Here is a 19,786-nt window from a genome sequence, read left to right on the forward strand (position 1 = left end):
GGATTTATAGTTCATTAATTTTGCAGCAACGAAAAATGAGGACACAAGGACAAACAAAAATAATATCCCCCATTTCGTACAAAAGGGGAGCAGAGATAAAACTGAAAGCAATAAATTGAGGATATCTACATGTTTATAGTAGATAAACAGAAATATTTCCTAAGTGGAAACATTGTACAATACAAAATGTTTCCAACTCACAAGTGAAATATTTCCATATATCTACGATAAAATCAGATTTGAAATATATTTTTAAAAAACCGAAAATTGTCCATTTGCACGAATATTCTCCATTTTGTGCCACTGAGATTAAAGTCTGCATTAATACATTGATAAAAAGAAGTTCCTAAATTTCATAATAATTTTGTGACACAAACATCTGAAAACTTCAATGTTACACATAATGCATTAAACTGTGTAATTTATCAAAATAATGACCTCATCTGTATGAAAATGAAAAGATTTTTATTTTGTCAATACATTTTATACATGAATTGATACGGTTGGGGTGGGGAAGGCTTGATGTACAAACATCAGAGTTGTTGTATCTGAAAATATGCAATACCCTAACACTGACATATAAATCAGAATAACATACAGTGGCAATATCATTTCCCTCCCTCTGTCACATTTAAATATTTCATTATGAAATATATAATAATTCAGGCCTTACAATTATAAAGCACTTAATAAAAAGGATACAAGTTTTAGATCAAAAGAATTTTAAATCTGCACACAATATTATTCTCACTACATCAGTAAAACTGAATGCATTACAGGCTTATCATAAGCCAGAATGTAAAGAACTTTGATCTGTACATTTAAGCTGATATAAACTGAAAGTAACACTGATTATATGAGATCTGTACAATTAAGTTGACACAAACTGAAAGTATCACTGATAATACTAAGGTGTGTGAACTTTAGACATCACAAACTGAAAGCATCAATGATTATATAAGGTGTGTGAATTTAAGTTGACATAAACTTAAAGTATCACTGATTATATAAGGTCTGTACATTTAAGTTGACATAAACTTAAAGTATCGCTGATTATATAAGGTCTGTACATTTAAGTTGACATAAACATAAAGTATCACTGATTATGAAAGGTCTGTACATTTAAGTTAACATAAACATAAAGTATCACTGATTATGAAAGGTCTGTACATTTAAGTTAACATAAACTTAAAGTATCACTGATTATATAAGGTCTGTACATTTAAGTTGACATAAACTTAAAGTATCACTGATTATATAAGGTCTGTACGTTGAAGTTGACATAAACTTAAAGTATCGCTGATTATATAAGGTCTGTACATTTAAGTTGACATAAACATAAAGTATCACTGATTATGAAAGGTCTGTACATTTAAGATAACATAAACTGAAAACAAACTGAAACACTAGTTATATAAGGTCTGTACATTTAAGCTGACAAACTGAAAACATGACTAATTATTAGATCTGTAGATTTAAGTTGACAAACTGAAAGGATCAATGTTTATAATAAGGTGTTTGAAGCTGAGCTGTCACAAACAAAAAGCATCACTGATTATATAAGATTTTGTGAATTTAAGCTGACACAAGCTGAAAGCATCACCACAATCCATAAATTAAGTAGCCAAAAATGTCCATTTTCACACAGCCATGAATATTTATAACAACTGTAAAAAAGAAAATCACAGTACACCTCTTCCTCGATAACTCGCACACAATGGGGTCCATAAACATAAACTGCACTATAAGCGAGGCGTAAGTTACCGATGAATCTCCAATTTTTTTTAAAAAATCGCTCAAACATCAAGTACACCGTGTGGGGGTGAGTGGTGTTAGGGAACTGGACTGTTTATTGATTGAATCCTCATCTTACAATCACGTTTTTAATAATGTGCTTTTGCTAATGAAGTTCTTTGTTGTTCCGTTTAATAATAATATTTATTTTAAAAATGTCCAACATATGAAAGATTGTTCCAACTGGTTTCAACAACCATCATGTGTACGCGTACAAAATATGTGTATTACATCACTGCTTTTTGTTTTCTTGATGAGTCTGGTTCCCATAGTGGTATTCAATATTATCCTTCCGAATTAGGAGTCTACAGAGCATTTAACTATACTAACTGTTGATACACCACCAAACAAGATTCCTTTTTATTCAAAAGCACGTGACATTTCCTGAGACAATCGTATACGTTGAAACTCAATTTTTGTCTGCTCAATTAGTACAATACTGATGCCATGAATTAATTAATTGGAATTAATATTGAAGCTTCTTATCATCCTTGAGGATATCTCTAAGTGCCAGTTCAAGAATTCTCTGAAACTCGCTTGCCCACAATGGTCCGTATCTGTGAAATCAAACTCGTTATGTTACCAAGTATTTGTTTCGCTTGGCTGCCTTGTTATATTTGATCACAGTTATGAAAGAGTCAGTTAATTTAAGGTAGTTTATGTTACATACACAATAACATTTAAAAGTGTTCAATTGATCAAATGAAGTGAGCTCACCCGACATACAACCGGGGCTGCTAGATTTTAAGTTTGTAGGATTTTCGTGCCTTTTAACTTCTCTTTTATTCCACCTCCTTTATTGGATTCAAAAGACATAATTAACGTGATAATACAAAGGAGGCCAGCTTTTAATTCAGTGCAACAATACAACAAATACTTCCTGAAGTCAGTTATCAAAACATGGTCAGCACTTAATTAGATTCTCAGAGGAACGCTAGCGGACATAGCTGTTACGGTAGATTGATGCATTTTACATTTAATTACAAGAGGACACATTGCATTTATGATGATTACACTTAAAAGGAACTTATAGATAGAACTAGAACACAAATTTCAAATTTTAATTGATATATTTAATTTGTATTTATTTATTAAAGTACTGCCTCCACTCAGCGTGAGTGACAATTTCAGATGAAGTGAGATTGGCATAACTGTAGCTGCTTATTCAATTGCAATCAGGAAACATTGAGGAAAAAGTAGCTCCAGTCTCATTTGAGAGGATTGTAATATGGACTGTAAAAGGCGATCATATTTTTCTGACTTCTAGGAAATAACTGTAAAATTCTGTCTCTTTCTGGAGTACAAATTTGTTAGGCGGATAATAAATTATTATCTCATTGGTTTCTAAGTTATGACCCGGTGCAGGGCCATGGAGGGTAAGAACATACACTGGGACATGACACAGTGACAATGTTGGTAAGAATGTTAACTTTCTACTTATGCAACATACCAAATATAGAAGTGTACATTAAATTTTTTAAAAGTGCATTCTATCTTATCAAAACCTGTCAAAATTCAAGGGTGTTTCTGACTTTCACTCTGAACTTGGGTGCGATAAATTTTTGATAAAATAGGCAATTCCCCCATTCCATAAATATTAACAGCAAGTTTCATAAAATTTCCACAGATGGTTTTCGAGTTATAGGCTTGCACAAAAACTTTTTAAAATATTGATGCTGTTGCCAAAATAAAACATTAGCACTGCTGTTTGATGTTTTTCTGCCAAAATAAGAGAGACAAAAATTAGTTGTGTGATATAAAATATAGGGACTATTATTCATGTGCTATCTTTAGATATTACAATACAAGTACATGGTGAAGATGACCAACATAAAAATATTTTTAATAACATTGTGCAACATAACTTGATATAATCCCCTGCTGGACTTACTGACGAATTGCTTGAGCTTCTGCATTAGATTGGAGGAAAAATTCATGTCTTCGATACTTGTCTGTTGCAGCTCGTCGATATTCTCCAACATTGAAAACTGAAAAAGTGAAATCATATCTACAACAAAAGCTGTAGGGAAGCAAGGATGAAGCATGCACACACAAAAACACTTACTTCCTCAAATCTTCTGCTTCTTTGTTGTCAGCACGAAAAAAATCATGACATTTTTCATTCGTTGCGGCTCTCCTGTAATCTCCGACATTGAAAGCTGAAAAGATCAGACAATAAAAAATGTGTGCCCTATGAGGATATTAGTTCCAATCTGATTGTTACTTCACCTTAATCTGTGCTTAATATTACCATGAACATGGAAGTACTGTAGCTCCTTGTAGCACATCAGTAAAAGATTCAGCAAAAACCAGATTTAGGCAACCCTGTATTATTAGAGACAACATGACATTTATGACCACAATCACCATACATGAATTGATGTCACTATATAAATAAACTTTTGTGAGCGACCACCTGCTGAATGAGATCATCAGCTACAAGTTTTAGGCAAAAAAATGCAGTTCAACATTGCTATGAATGACTGCATCACATAAAAAAGATATAAACACTACTGACGTTTATTTAACCCTTGTAACCACAAATGCGCAGGCAAAATACAGACTGTTCTAAAGAAAAAAAAAGACGATTCTAGCTACCACTTTCCTTAAATCTACAACTAGTTGTTGTTGTTCTTGTTGTTGTTCTAGGGTTTTACGCCATTTTTCAGCACAGGATAGGCTATACATGGCGGCCAGTATAACTGGTGGAGGAAGAACCCTGGAAAACCCAGGGAAGAAACACCGACCCACAAGAAGCTACTGGCAGGCTTTCCCACGTACCCATGCTAGCCGAGCCTTGGACTCAAACCCATGCAGACAGAGGTAAGATGGCAGTGATCCAGAAGGGTGAGTGCTTTAGACCACTCAGCTACTCGGGGCCTCTTCTACAGGTAGTACTAAATACTACTGACCATAAACCTGACTAAATTACAAATCACTAACTGCCACGATTGTAATAATGAAGCTTCTGAGGATTAGGCACTATACAAAGTCCTCATTATTATTATTATTATTATTATTATTATCTAAATTCCCATTATGAATAAGCATTCCTTCTTTAAAGGGAGAAGTCATAAACATGCTTATCAATTCAAAGGTTCATATACAGTACAGTAGTATACTCGACTTGGTGGAGAATTGGTAGAGTGTGTGTGTGTGATTTGGATTTTTGATGTAGCTTTAGCAATTTTTCAGTCATATCACTACAATGTCTGCCGTGTGGCAGTTTATAGTGATGTCTAGTACTGGGGCATCATACCGCAGACATGTAGCATGATGCCCCACCCGGTCACATTATCCTGACAGCAGGCCGACCAGTCCTAACACTAACCTCTGAATGCTAAGCACCAAGCGAGGCAGCTGTAAGTACCATTTTTGTAAGTCGTTGGTATGATTTGGCCAGGGACTGAACCCACAACTTCCCACATCCGAGGCGGATGCTCTAACCACTAGGCCACCAGAGCAGCCAGAATTGGTTGGTGTTAATTTACAGTCAGATGATGATTTGTAAAAAACATGAACACCTATCAACATGATGTACATTAGGGGTGAAATAATACAACTGTGCTGCATATCCATGTTTCACGATACAAAGCCCATGACACATTATCGATACACATATTAAACTGATGGTCTTTCCCTCTTCATAAGGTCTGTCAGTTGTAGTTTGTGCTCATTTATATGATTTAATGGTTGTATTTCCACTAGGCAGATTATGGAAAGATATATACTTAGCAACTATTACTACTATGCCATTTTCATCCACGACAAGATAGCAAAAATTCTTTCAAAACATAATACCTGTTAGTAGTCAGTTATTTGTATTAAACACTTTAGGCTGCTCCATTTGATCAGATGTATGACTTATTTTAGTCAACAGACTGAAGTATTTTGATCAAATAAATATCTTTCCTTTCTTAATTTCATTCTCAGTTTATTGCAACTCCAAGAGGGAAATAAAGTTTAGAAATACATGATCCCACAGGGCTAAATTCTTTGAGAAAAAAATGAAAATTGCATTCTACTTTTAAATTGGCTGAAAGGCTGATTGACCAGCATACTATGTTTGTCCACCCATCATATACACTGGACTCATATTTAACACCATTTTCAGGCTCAAAATCACCCACTGATTATCTCCATTAACACTTTCCCCAGCTCCAGTAATTTGATATATTTCAAAACATTAAAAATTACTGTCATCATAACTATCATCAGCCAGAATTTACTGAATGAAATTGTCATCTGAGGATGAAGCATGCTGGGAATTCTGGGTTTTTTTTCTGGACAGCCTTGCCAATCAAATTTATTTCAAGAACCATTATGTCATGTGACAAACAATGCAGATGGCAAGTTCCAGGTCAAATTTCATCAACAGATTAAAGCTGTAACAAATGTTATACTCGCAATTTCTGAGAAAATAAATCATCTTCCTATCGATTTCATGCAGGTATGGCCCAATGTAAGATCATTTAAGTTTGATAGGCCAGGCAGTTAGTAGCTGTCCTATGCTGACACTGCATGGTTTTGATGAATTCCAACTTTTCGATAGACCTCTTACCCTGCACCCCAACATAAATATTCAAATATCAAACATGGGGCAGCAAGGGGCAGAGGAAACTTGGGACTACTTTATGCTGAAGAAGCTGTTGTAATAAAATAATTACCATGGCCTTTTCAGATATTATTAACCACGTCATTTGGTACTACTTTGTAGATGGCAAGTGAGCAGTGTCAAGTCTTTGTTGTTTTAATTAACAAAAATGAGTGCCTGTGCTTGCAATAGCTGTCAAGATGAATTTTCAATTATAACAATAATAAGGCAACAAGGCAAATGACTAATGAAAAATCTGACAGATGAAGATTAACATAACATGTATGGTAAGTATCATTTTATATTGATTTTTCACCACCTAAAATGATATGTGTATCATACAGCAAAAGTATTGATGCATCGATATATAGATGAATCATTTCATTCCTTATGTACGTGTATATGACATTTTAAATGCTGATGAAACATATTTTTTTTATAAATGAGGAATATCTGAAAGATCATTAGTTCAACATGATGCTCATGAAGTGGGAGGTTGACACTACTGGAAGAATGTAGTGCAACATGATAAAAACATTACCCCTCATTTATAGGCAAGTGGCATAACCCAAGATGTTTTGGAGGATCTGATTTATGTTCTCAGGATGGGGCAACCTATAAAGTCAATAGAAAGTGTTGGATAATTTGCAATATCTTTCATAACTGGCTGGCAACTGTTAACAATAAAATGTTTTCATGGACAGCTGTTATATGCATCCAGATGTTCAATTCTGCAGTGTAAAACTGGTGTTTCTGCCTCAAAATACAATATCAAAACTAAAACTTTGTGATGCAGACATCTTTCAGGCTGTAAAAATGAACATCTGTCACATTCTTTGCAAAATGGATGAATGCTCTGAAGCAGCTGAAGTGTCTAAAAAATGTCACTGTGCTTGATGCCATTATATGGACTTAATGTGTGGTAAGCTGTCTGCGTACACTGTTCAATGGTTTCTTTGCTAAATGTGCTTCTTAAACTGTGTTCAGGACGTCAGTTATGAGAGTGACGACAGTGAACGAGACATGCTCTTGTCAATGGAACCATTACTGGAGGAATTTACACTGGAGGAATTTGCAGATATGGACAACTGTTTGGAAACCTACAATAATATATCAGGGACAGAATAAGAATAAAAAGTTCTTTAGTGGAGAGTACAGACAAGCACTTCAGCAACTAACTAATCACAATTACAATAAAGCAGCTGGTGGAGTCCTGACAGTAAAATTGAGGAGTCCGCTTTTGGAGTGTTGACACTGATAATGACAAGCCAGCTATTGCAGTGATGAAAGTGGCACTGATAAGACAGCTACTGAAGTCACAATGACAACAAGAGAACTACTGCAATGTTGACAGTGTCAATGACAGCAAGTCAGCTACTGGAGTGCTGACAGTGACAATGACACTGAGACAGCTTTCAGAGTGCTGACAGCAACACAGACAATGAGTCAGCTATTGGAGTGCTGATAGTGGCAATGACAATGAGTCAGATACTAGAGTAGCAACAGTGATAATGACAAGTCAGCTGTTGGAGTGGTGACAGCAACACTTGCAACAAGTTAGCCATTGAAGTGCTTCAAGTGACAATGAAAATGAGGCAGAAACATGAAAAGCAATCGCTACAATAGTTAACTGTGTTAATTCATACACAGGATGATTAAGTGCTGTTATGGTTAACTGTGCAATTCATACACAGGATGAGTAAGTGTTGCTTAACTGTAATTCATACACAAAATGAAGTGTTGTTATAGCTAACGGTACAAATCATGCAAAAGATAAGTAAGTGTTATTATGGAAAACTATTTCATACACAGGATGTGTTAGTGTCATCATAGTTAACTGTTTATTTCATACACAGTGTTTTCAAGCTGTGAAAATTCATGTTACACGGTAATGTACTTTAAGTAACTCTGAACAGAATAAAACACTTTCATAGTATTACCTAAGTCCAATATCATCTTCAAATAAAAATGCTAATGTTTTATTATAGATGTGTTTATCATTTTGGTGTGTATAACATACTTTAATGTATAATGTGCACCCTGATCTTTGACCCAAAATAGCATAGAAAGCTTAGTTCTACCATATAATGCACTTCTGGTATGGTATATTTTAAATCCTGATAATTTCAATGTTTTCTTTGTCCAACAATAGTCACCCATTTTAGGCTAGTTCACTGATCATCATTTCCTACACAATGTTAGAATTGTTTACAATAAACTACTACCTAACCGTTTATCTGGTCTTTCCTGTCAGTACATGGCACTTGATCATGACCAATAACTTTTTGAAAACCACCATAAAAGAAAGAAAGAAAAAAGTGGCAATATTGAAAGTATATTTATGGCTGGCCATTAAAAGTGCTGTTTTAAGGTTCACCTTATTGATGGAGTTCAGGCTGTTGCATCAAAACCCTCTGATTCCTCGTCATTATCTGCATTCTCAAAATCTGGCTGTATGCCCTCATGCCATCCTTCTCCACTCCCAAATAGAAGACTCCTACAATGAACTTCCTCTCAGCAGCTCTGTTACTATGTGCTGCCTCATAGGCAACGATGCTTAGCTTGTCTTTCACAGTGTACAAGTTCTAACATGGCTCATGATGTCTTTGTCTGACTATATTTGATCGTATTCAATATCAAACACAAAATGCTATATGAAAGTTCAGGTCCAGCATTTATACTTAATTGGACTATTACAACACCTCTGAAATATACTATGGTGCCCATGCAAAAATTTACAAAGACAATTCATCGTAATTATGTCTGACCAATCAAAACTTCAGCTGGCACTGAATATGTTTAAAAACACAATGCTGAGTCAATTAAACATTGACCACTGTACTGTAACAAGCAAGTATCAAAAACTGTGGCTCAAGATGAGAAATTAAACTAAGAAACAAGTTTATTTTCCATGAAAAGTATATAAATGATAAAGTTAACTAGACAATTCAATGCAATTATGTTTTAAGCACATCAAAGCTTTAGCTTGGTCTCAACAAGCAAGACATAGGTCAAAGAACTTAAGATCAGATAAGCAAGGATCTAAACCTATGGACTGAGCTTTGGAAAATATAACTTTTCAAAGGGCAGCCCCATAACCTTTGATCATTGAGGTTGTTTAAGATCTCTTCTCAAAGAAGGAAAGAAGAGAATCTCTTATTGCAGCATGAGAAGGTCAGCAATGATTAACATGCTTTTTTAGGGCAACAATCACAAAATATTCTCCACTTTGCATCATAGACCTCATATGTAAAATGTTGCCAAGCTTGAATGATGCAGTCAGTAACTTTGCTAAAAAATGTTTCCTAGTGGATAGCTCACAGGAGATGAGCCAAACAAGGTTGAGAATCTGAGGATTGGTGTGAAGTAGAGTATCTCTGCATTGTGTGAGAACATTGTCCCAGTGAGGTAATACCCTTGTTTTGATGACCAATATGTCTAGGATGATCCATGCTGTGAATGTCTCAATTTCTGCAGTACTTGAGGAATCAGCCTGATGGGTGGGAATGCACAAGTGAACAAATAATCATAGTTCATACTGAAGGCATCCATTGCCCAGGCTGCTTCATCTTGGACTGGGGAGACGTAATTAATAAATTAGGAGCTTGTTAAATTTTGTTGCAAACAAGTTCACTATAAGTGTCTCTCACAGAATTAACAGAGACTCTGGAACTACTTCATGTAGAGATCATTCTTAGGACTATCATGCCTGTTCTGGCAAGAATGTTTGTCTTCCCTCGAATATGACAAAGTCTGCATGTAACTCCCTTCTGACTCTGCCCAAAGTAGAAGGTTCAAGACATCCATCACAGAGAAGGAGCATGAGTACCTCCTTGTCATAAGAGATATTGTCTGAGGAGACCATTATGTAATGACCTCTGACATGTTCTATGCACCCTTTCTGGGTAAAGAATACAACTTTAATTTCTAAAATGTTGATGTGGAGAAGACTGTTGTCCTGTGACCAATGGCAATGGTGAAGTAGCTCTAAATTCTAAATGACTGCCTGTCCAGCAATCTGATGTGTCGGTGTACAGATAGGAGTGGGACTCTGGGGAATGTATCCAAACTCCCGTCAGAAACTTTTCTTGACTCTGCCACCACTTCAGGTGATACTGAAATGTCAACACTGAAGAAAAATTTGATCTGACAGTGCATCCCTGTGGAGTTTCCAAACTGACAACAGGAAAAGCAGAAGATGACAAAAAAAAAACCATGCTGGCCACAGAATTCAATGTTCCCAGCGTCAGATGAGCCGACAACAAAGTCTTGGTTAGTAATGTCCTTTAAAGTTCCATGATTGTGTGTCTCCTCTTTTGGGCCAATACAAACCCAGCCAAAAGAGTTAAGGAAATCCACTCCAATGTACACGAAATCCTGAGAGAGAATGGATGGATTACTCAAGGAATGGAATGAGTCATAGATGAGTCACTATGGACTAACAGCAGGTCATGTGATTTGCTTTGTTGCTGTTGTGTAGCAGCCAGTTGTTGAAATACTGGATTATTGGAATTGCTGAGTACCTCAAGTGTGCAGTTATTACACCCATCAGTTTGGTGAAGACATGGAATCCTGAGGATTGGCTCAGAATTAAAATACATCCTGCCTGATTGAGAACCAAAAATATTTTTTTATGCAGAGGAAAATTTAAGATGTGCAAATGTGCATTCTATATATCAATGGAATCTGCCCTGGAGTCTGCCAGTTTTGAGAGTGTTTTTAACTGACGATGCAGTTTCCACCCTGAAAGTTTCCTCTAGCAGAAATTTGTTTACAGGGGAAATATCTGTAATACGGGTAAGAATGTTTTCACCCTTTTTGAGGACCAGAAATATCCAGAAGTAGTTAGGTGGAGAGAGGATGTTCTGAATCATCTATACTGCACCCTTCTGAAGAACGGTGTGTACTTGTTCCTTTAAATTTAGTATGTTTGCCTGATGGAAGAAGATGGATGTCCTTGAGAGCAGGGAAGTTCTGTAAAGCTTAGACGTAAACCCTCTTTCATTATAGAAAGGATCTACTGCTCTTGTGATGTTCAACCAAGCCTCTGAAAAAAGAGACAATTGAACAATTACATGTATTAAAAGAAAAGGTATGCTTTGCAGAAGAGGTGAGGTGTCCCCAGATATGGCTTCTCCCTTGCTTGTTTGGCAAGGGGGATGGCAAAAGTAGACTGCTTTGCCTTGCCCTTGTCTCCACTTCATCTGTCTCATTTGTGGACTCGATTGGTGGAGGGACTTTGTTCTTGTGGTTGCATACCTTTTTGTTAGAACTGACATTGATCTGTGGCTCGATCAGGCTGAGTGTAAGTATTGGCTGGTTTTGACGGAACAGCAACTGATGCAAGGCACCAATGTTGTTGGCCCCTACAGTCACAAGAAGCAATAGTGGGAATGAGACTGCTGAATAAAGTCTATGCATCCAGGGGTTCAGAAATTTAGAAATTTAGAATTTGTTTTCAATGTTCTAGCAAAAACGTTGAAGAATCTAAAGCTACATCATGATGGACGTGAAAAAGCACCGCTGACAATGCTATTGCTGCAGACAATGAGTGTCTTGAAGTCTAAGCTAATGGCTCTAATAGCCATTGCAAGGGAATGGATGCTATGATCCTTTCTTAATGCTCAATTTTTAGGATTTGAAATCCATCTTGGGGGTGGGGGGAGGGTGGCATTTGCCAGGCAGATGAATGAACCTTACAGCTCAAGGTTGATATTATGGGTCTCAATGTAGCTAGCACGACTGAACACCATCTTATCTTGCTGATTCTTGACCTATGTTCAGCCGTTATGCTACTGCTATGACCATCAGGAAGTAAGGAAGTAACAGCAAGTCCAGTCTGCGCACTGCCCCTAACAGTTTCTCTAAGCAAGAAAGAATCTTAGTGTCATCTGAACATTTGGGCTTAGGGCATGTCCAGGGAAGAAGGCAGGCAGAAGTCTTCACTGATGACCATGTTGAATGACCAGGTCTCTTCCTCCTAAACCACTTGTAATGCTTGGTGAGAAGGTTTTGGAAATCCTTAGAGAGAAGGGTACACCCCATCTTGCAGAAATTCAATTAATTCCTGGAAAACTATGCCAACAAAGCATCATCAACCTCCTTCTTTAAAGGTCATTGAGAAACAGGAATTATGCATCTGGGATGATCTCTGAAGGAGAAAGCTAAATGGGAGCATGGTCGATCAGACTGAGTGTAAGTATTGGCTGGTTTTGACGGAACAGCAACTGATGCAAGGCACCAATGTTGTTGGCCCCTACAGTCACAAGAAGCAATAGTGGGAATGAGACTGCTGAATAAAGTCTATGCATCCAGGGGTTCAGAAATTTAGAAATTTAGAATTTGTTTTCAATGTTCTAGCAAAAACTTTGAAGAATCTAAAGCTACATCATGATGGAGGTGAAAAAGCACCGCTGACAATGCTATTGCTGCAGACAATGAGTGTCTTGAAGTCTAAGCTAATGGCTCTAATAGCCATTGCAAGGGAATGGGTGCTATGATCCTTTCTTAATGCTCAATTTTTAGGATTTGAAATCCATATTGGGGGTGGGGTAGGGTGGCATTTGCCAGGCAGATGAATGAACCTTACAGCTCAAGGCTGATATTATGGGTCTCAATGTAGCTAGCATGACTGAACACCATCTTATCTTGCTGATTCTTGACCTATGTTCAGCCGTTATGCTACTGCTATGACCATCAGGAAGTAAGGAAGTAACAGCAAGTCCAGTCTGCGCATTGCCCCTAACAGTTTCTCTAAGTAAGAAAGAATCTTAGTGTCATCTGAACATTTGGGCTTAGGGCATGTCAGGGGAAGAAGGCAGGCAGAAGTCTTCATTGATGACCATGTTGAATGACCAGGTCTCTTCCTCCTAAACCACTTGTAATGCTTGGTGAGAAGGTTTTGGAAATCCTTGGAGAGAAGGGTACACCCCGTCTTGCAGAAATTCAATTAATTCCTGGAAACCTATGACAACAAAGCATCATCAACCTCCTCCTTTAAAGGTCATTGAGAAACAGGAATTATGCATCTGGGATGATCTCTGAAGGAGAAAGCTAAATGGGAGCATGGTAAAGGAAGGAACAGCTGTCTGATTTCCTTTTCTGGGAGCATGTATAAAAGCAAGCTATATTCCTGTGGCTGGCTAATTAAGTGATGTAGCAGTGTTTGTTATTCGAACCTATCCTGGTGCTATCTTTGCATGATGTGAAGACTGGTACCCAGTGCAAGGTGGTCAGTGGCTAGTGCCCTATGACATGTAGTCTGTACTGGGTGACAAGTGGCCCATTAATGAATTGTCACTCTCTGTCAATGGTGGTTTAGATTTGAGGGAACTTCTCTCAGAAAGGGGTTTAAATGTCGGTAAAACAAATTTAGGTTGTTATAAAGGAAAACGAGTAATTCAGAAACGATTTCATATGCTAAAATATGTGATCTTCAAATGTAAATGTGATTTCATGTTTACTGACAGAAGTACATGTCAATGTGATTTATTTTTAATGACAGAAGTATATCTTTATTCCTATATAATTTTGTTTTTAGTTCAATGCATACAATATTTTAGCAAGAACTATCAATAAAGAATACAGCATATGTACAGTGATTGTGGCTATTTTTCTTTAAATGTTCTGAAACTGGACCTTGGAAACATCTTTATGTACAACTCTGCTGAGAGACCACCTGTCTTGACAGACCACTTTTTGTTGGCAGAAGGGGCAATCTCTCATAACAGGTTTTACAGTATCAGTCCAAATAAAAAAATACTCTGCAGATTATCTTGCAGGTGACATATATCAGAAACTTTTTGAAGCATTCTGAAAGGCTTATGTTTGCATTAAAAATTAAAACAGATAAAACTATCATGTTTCCAAAACCTCAGATATGAAAACCACCAGGACCAAAAATGAATGGAGAAAATACTACCCACCTGATTCCATTATTTCATATCTGCTCATTTGTTTTAATTTTTTCACTCACCTTTAGTCCGTATCCCAATCCAATTCAAGTAGCGAGTTAACTTTTTTGACATGAAGGTCTTTCCTCTGGCTGGTAGTCCAACCATTGCAATAACTGTGGGTGCCTGCACCACATGGGGACAGGAAGCTGGAACAAAACAGTAAAAATAATTATGGGCTTGTGGGTTTCCCTCAGTTTTTTTGTCCAATGTCCCACAAATATTGACCCTGTGTGCCCTCCATGGTGCACATTTTCATCAGAACAAAAATCAAAAGATATGATTCAAAAATTTCATTAGTGGATGTCCACCCATGTCTCTGTTAGTACTAGTCACCAAAGTTACAAAAGGTTGATAAAAATCTAAATGTGAGCCATCTATTTTAAAACAATGTCAACAGAAACTTCAAAGTTCATGATAGTCAGCTGAGTTGTAAAGTGTTCGACAGCTGCTAGTGTAATGTATTTTTGAGGTTAGTCACCCCGATGGCGAGGAAGATTCAGTTTATTTTGGGGTTGAAAAAAGTGACTGAATTTGAGTAAATACACAATTTGTGTGAACTTAATGATTTGTATGTTGGGAAAGAAAAATAATTTAGAAAACATAGGTATTTATTATGATATATCAATGCTGGAAGAAAATGAATGTAAACACTAAAATGAAACGAGAAAGCACAATGCAGGATATAAAATTCCATCGTGCTGCTTATTTCAGGTTAACCAGATAATCTTTTCACAAGTTACTTGAACACATGATAAAGTTTTCATGCTAACAGTATTCAAGGAAAATCTGATAGTACAGTACAGACCACAAAGTTAAAGCCCCAATGCCACTATTTGTCATAAACTTCACCATTCTTACAATCTAACCGACGTTTTGAAGAAAGAAAATGATTTTTTTAAAAAGCTATCTGACATGAACCATTCTCTGAAAAAATCAAAATGTTAGGCTTAAATGAAATTAGAGAATTCAGTTTAGAATTAAGATGTGCCAACCCTTAATAAAGTCACTCGTATGTCAGTCATTTTTCAGAACTGCTCCAAAAGTAATGATGTGATGCATCTCATAAATTCAATTAATGACTTAATTCTTACAAGTTTCACATGTGGCTCACATATTGATCTGAGAGGCAAGCCTATTTTTTCTAAGTTGATCGGAGAATAAAAAACATGCATTAGATAAAAAAAAGCTGAACATCAGTGATCCGTTGGTAGGCTAGAATAATTTGAAGGGCAAACATGGGCTCAAGACAATACTGATATAATGTGGTGTCGACTCCTTATGCTAGAATAATTTGAGGGGCAAACATGTGCTCAAGACAATATTAATATAATGTGGTGCTGACTCCTTATGCTAGAATAATTTGAAGGGCAAACATGGGCTAAAGACAATATTGATATAATGTGGTGTTGACTCCTTATGCTAGAATAATTTGAAGGGCAAACATGGGCTCAAGACAATATTGATATAATGTGGTGTTGACTCCTTATGCTAGAATAATTTGAAGGGCAAACATGGGCTAAAGACAATATTGATATAATGTGGTGTTGACTCCTTATGCTAGAATAATTTGAAGGGCAAACATGGGCTCAAGACAATATTAATATAATGTGGTGTTGACTCTTTATGCTAGAATAATATGAAGGGCAAACATGGGCTAAAGACAATATTGATATAATGTGGTGTTGACTCCTTATGCTAGAATAATATGAAGGGCAAACATGGGCTCAAGACAATATTGATATAATGTGGTGCTGACTCCTTATGCTAGAATAATATGAAGGGCAAACATGGGCTAAAGACAATATTGATATAATGTGGTGTTGACTCCTTATGCTAGAATAATTTGAAGGGCAAACATGGGCTCAAGACAATATTGATATAATGTGGTGCTGACTCCTTATGCTAGAATAATATGAAGGGCAAACATGGGCTAAAGACAATATTGATATAATGTGGTGTTGACTCCTTGTGCTAGAATAATTTGAAGGGCAAACATGTGCTCAAGACAATATTAATATAATGTGGTGTTGACTCCTTATGCTAGAATAATATGAAGGGCAAACATGGGCTAAAGACAATATTGATATAATGTGGTGTTGACTCCTTATGCTAGAATAATTTGAAGGGCAAACGGGCTAAAGACAATATTGATATAATGTGGTGTTGACTCCTTATGCTAGAATAATTTGAAGGGCAAACATGGGCTCAAGACAATATTGATATAATGTGGTGTTGACTCCTTATGCTAGAATAATTTGAAGGGCAAAGATGGGCTCAAGACAATATTGATATAATGTGGTGTTGCCTCCTTATGCTAGAATAATTTGAAGGGCAAACATGGGCTCAAGACAATATTGATATAATGTGGTGTTGACTCCTTATGCTTACAATGGTGATTTCATCAAATCTTGTGTTCCACCTTTTGAATGAAATCAACTGATCCACGGATGTTGCCAATCACCATCAGATTAATTTGTACATGTGTGAAAAATGATGATTACATGGCTCATAAGTGATGAAAAGTTGATGCTATCTGGTTATTCCGTATTATTCAGAGTCTTTGCACATAATGGCAGCATTTGGGCTTTAAGGTGGCTTTTAAGTGCTACCATAGTTACAGCTGAAATGGCATTTTGTAAAGTTCTAAAGCAAATTAAACTAATTTGTTTCTTATCTAAAATCATATAATGAAACAATTACAGACCATTGTTTCTGTGAATTGTAGGTTTTGAGAACCAGTAAAATATATTGACCTCCTGGTGACTTTCCTTCAGTCAATGACATTTATTGGTTCACAAAGCTTTATATTCACCTTAACAATGGCATATAATTGTACAATATGAACATTCTGTATCATTATAAATGAATGATACATGTACCATTTTAAATCTGTAAATATCAGTCCTGTTATGATTCCTCTAAACCTCATACAAACCAGGATTATAAATACACGTATAAATGGAACCAGGGCAACAGTTTTAACTATCATGAGAAACCATCGAGATATTTTTACTGGTTTAAAGCAAGGCATACAGTATATACTAGCATTTAAGTTGACTCCAATCGCAAACAACATAGATCTTGATCTGCCCTAACATAATTTGCCTGCCAATTAGGATCAATGTTGTTTTTTCTACAGAATACTCCTAACAAATGACAAAGTCACAGATCTGCTGGTGCATTATGTGATGGCAGATCTAGGTCTCTGCAGTTGGACGCATAAGTTAGTATATATGGTAATGTTGAATTGTTCTGTTTTATAGTACAAGCAAAATTCAATGTGTTGTGACTGTCTACATTCTAGACAGAAGGCAAAATACTACAAAATGCTCCACTCAGCTATGTAACATTAGGATTATGACAATATAGATTTGGTCACAAGATTAAAATCAAACAAAATTTTCCAGAAACTTCAAAACAAGCTATAGAAACTACCAGGCATGTTTCCCTCCTGTAATAATAGAAGACAATCTAGAGATAAACTGGGTGATGATGCCTACAGAATTATGTTTAACAGTACCAATTGTACAACCCCAGGTGGGCGGAGCTTAAGATGTAGAGAACATTGTATTCAGAAATAAACAACACTAGCTGTGATGGGTGCATTATGTAAGAGTTGTACTATCTGTCTGGCTTAAAAAAAGTTGAGCCTCTTGGCAACATGTGAGATTATGTTAATTCATATCTAGGTCATATTTTTTTTGTTAAATGTTGCACACATGGCTAAAAATGTATGTAGTGACTAGATAACTCTTACCCCTGTCTAGTTCCAGCACAGTTATCTCTCTTAAATGCAATGGCATACTTGGTTTTGTCCTTGTCAAATATACAATCTAACATTGTTCTCTATGACAGTGTGTGACATGCATTCTGAAGTAGGATAGAAAGTAATTTATTTCACAAAACATTAGCATTGAGGTCTATGGAAGAACAACTGGTACCATGATATCATTAACTTGGTTGCAATCCCACTAACTGCTTCCATCGATCAAAGTGTCCATAATGTGTTAACTGTTACTGAGATGACTGCTAAATGTGCTAATGTTCCAGACTCATTACAAAATCTTCTAAAAAGATAACTGATAGTAAAGAAGATAATTTAGGTGAATATCGTGGTTGATATATTGATAGTGAAAGTATCAATTCCAATATTCTTCTCAAGTTCATAAGATCTTACAACTGTCACAAAATCAGTGACTTATAAGCAAAATGTGCTCAGAATCTGCACTATAAACAACCACTGTTTAGTCTTCTGAAAACCTTGATGAAATCATATTCATTCTTTCAGGAAATAATTCAATTATCAATATTTTTGCACTTGACAATGCCTTCTTACTTTAGCTTTTTCATGAACTTAACATTCCTGTAAGGAACTTAGCCATCGCTGCCAAAAATATATTGAAATAATATAATCAACTTTAAAATACACCAAAAAATGCTACAATGAAACAAACATGCTTGTAAAATAATAATAATAATAATATGGGGACACTGGGGATATTGCAGTCATCAGCAAGGGGTGATAATGATGGTAGCACTGGGGACATCACAATGGTCAGTAGCAGCCTCCCTTGTGATAAGCATTAGTTAACTCCCATTCTCCTATGTCATGTGCCATTTTGAAATATTATGTACTATTGGCTGTAATCTCCCCTTACAATGCAGGGGTGCCCTATGTTCTTTCAACAAAGTTAACCATTTGACTATCGTGTTTCATTCACTTGTCAGTAGTGATTGCACAACGGGTGTTGTACATGAATGGGGATTTTTTTAATTGACATTTCGATTTTACTTTGTATCATTTTACATCAGCTTAACCAGCTTTTGTTTGTTTCTTTCATGTGAATACCATTTACTTTATTTGACGTTTACTTGTTACATTGGTATGTTGTTTATTTTTTTTGACATTTGTCTGTTTTGTTTGTCCCACATTTATTTTATTCCAGTATTAATCTTATTGTTTAAATACCATTTATTTTGTTTGGTATTTACTTGTTTCATTGGTATGTTGTTTCTGTTGTTGTTGTCAGGTTTAATGCCATTTTTCAGCACACGATAGGCTACACATGGTGGCCATTATTAATAAAAAAAAAGGAAGGACAAAAAGGGAAAACTCCGGAAAGAACCACCTACCCATGAGAAGCTCCTGGCAATCTCACATATCTACATTGGCTGAATACGAGACTCTAACCCATGCAGACAGGTGAGATGGCAGTGATCTGTAACGGAGAGCACTTTGGACCACTCGGCCACTTGGAGCCCCTGTTGTTTCTGTAGATATTTGCTTGTTTTGATAGTGCCTTGCTTGTTTATTCCAAGTATTGATTGTATTTATTGAATACCATTTATTCCATCTGGCATTTGTTTCATTGGCATGTTGTTTCTTTCAGCTGACATTTGCCTCATTTATTTTATTTGAGTATTGATCTTACTGTCTGAGATT

The 19,786-nt window shown here is 36.2% G+C and overlaps 1 protein-coding gene across 9 annotated transcripts in view; it reads right to left on the minus strand.

Annotated features, from left to right (window-relative positions):
- The window catches only part of LOC149799563 (6-phosphofructo-2-kinase/fructose-2,6-bisphosphatase-like), a 171,226-nt gene that overhangs the window by 104,638 nt on the left and 46,802 nt on the right, over window positions 1–19,786 (minus strand). For 7 of the 9 annotated variants that reach the window (XR_016421187.1, XR_016421188.1, XM_089958894.1 and 4 more), the window contains exons 2-3: window positions 14,364–14,489; window positions 3,860–3,953 (exon numbers count right to left, since the gene is read on the minus strand). Coding sequence is in view for 6 of the 9 variants with exons in the window: in XM_089958894.1 (XP_089815020.1) it covers window positions 3,860–3,953; window positions 14,364–14,489 (220 nt within the window). In the remaining 3 variants the exon portion in view is untranslated. Of the gene's footprint in view, window positions 1–3,685; window positions 3,783–3,859; window positions 3,954–14,363; window positions 14,490–19,786 lie in introns of all 9 variants that reach the window. The other 2 variants (XR_016421189.1, XM_089958893.1) reach the window with 1 other exon arrangement.

The sequence above is a fragment of the Sinohyriopsis cumingii genome, chromosome 5 (assembly GCF_028554795.1).
Source record: "Sinohyriopsis cumingii isolate HCF-2022 chromosome 5, ASM2855479v2, whole genome shotgun sequence".
In the NCBI taxonomy this organism is placed as follows: Eukaryota; Metazoa; Mollusca; class Bivalvia; order Unionida; family Unionidae; genus Sinohyriopsis; species Sinohyriopsis cumingii.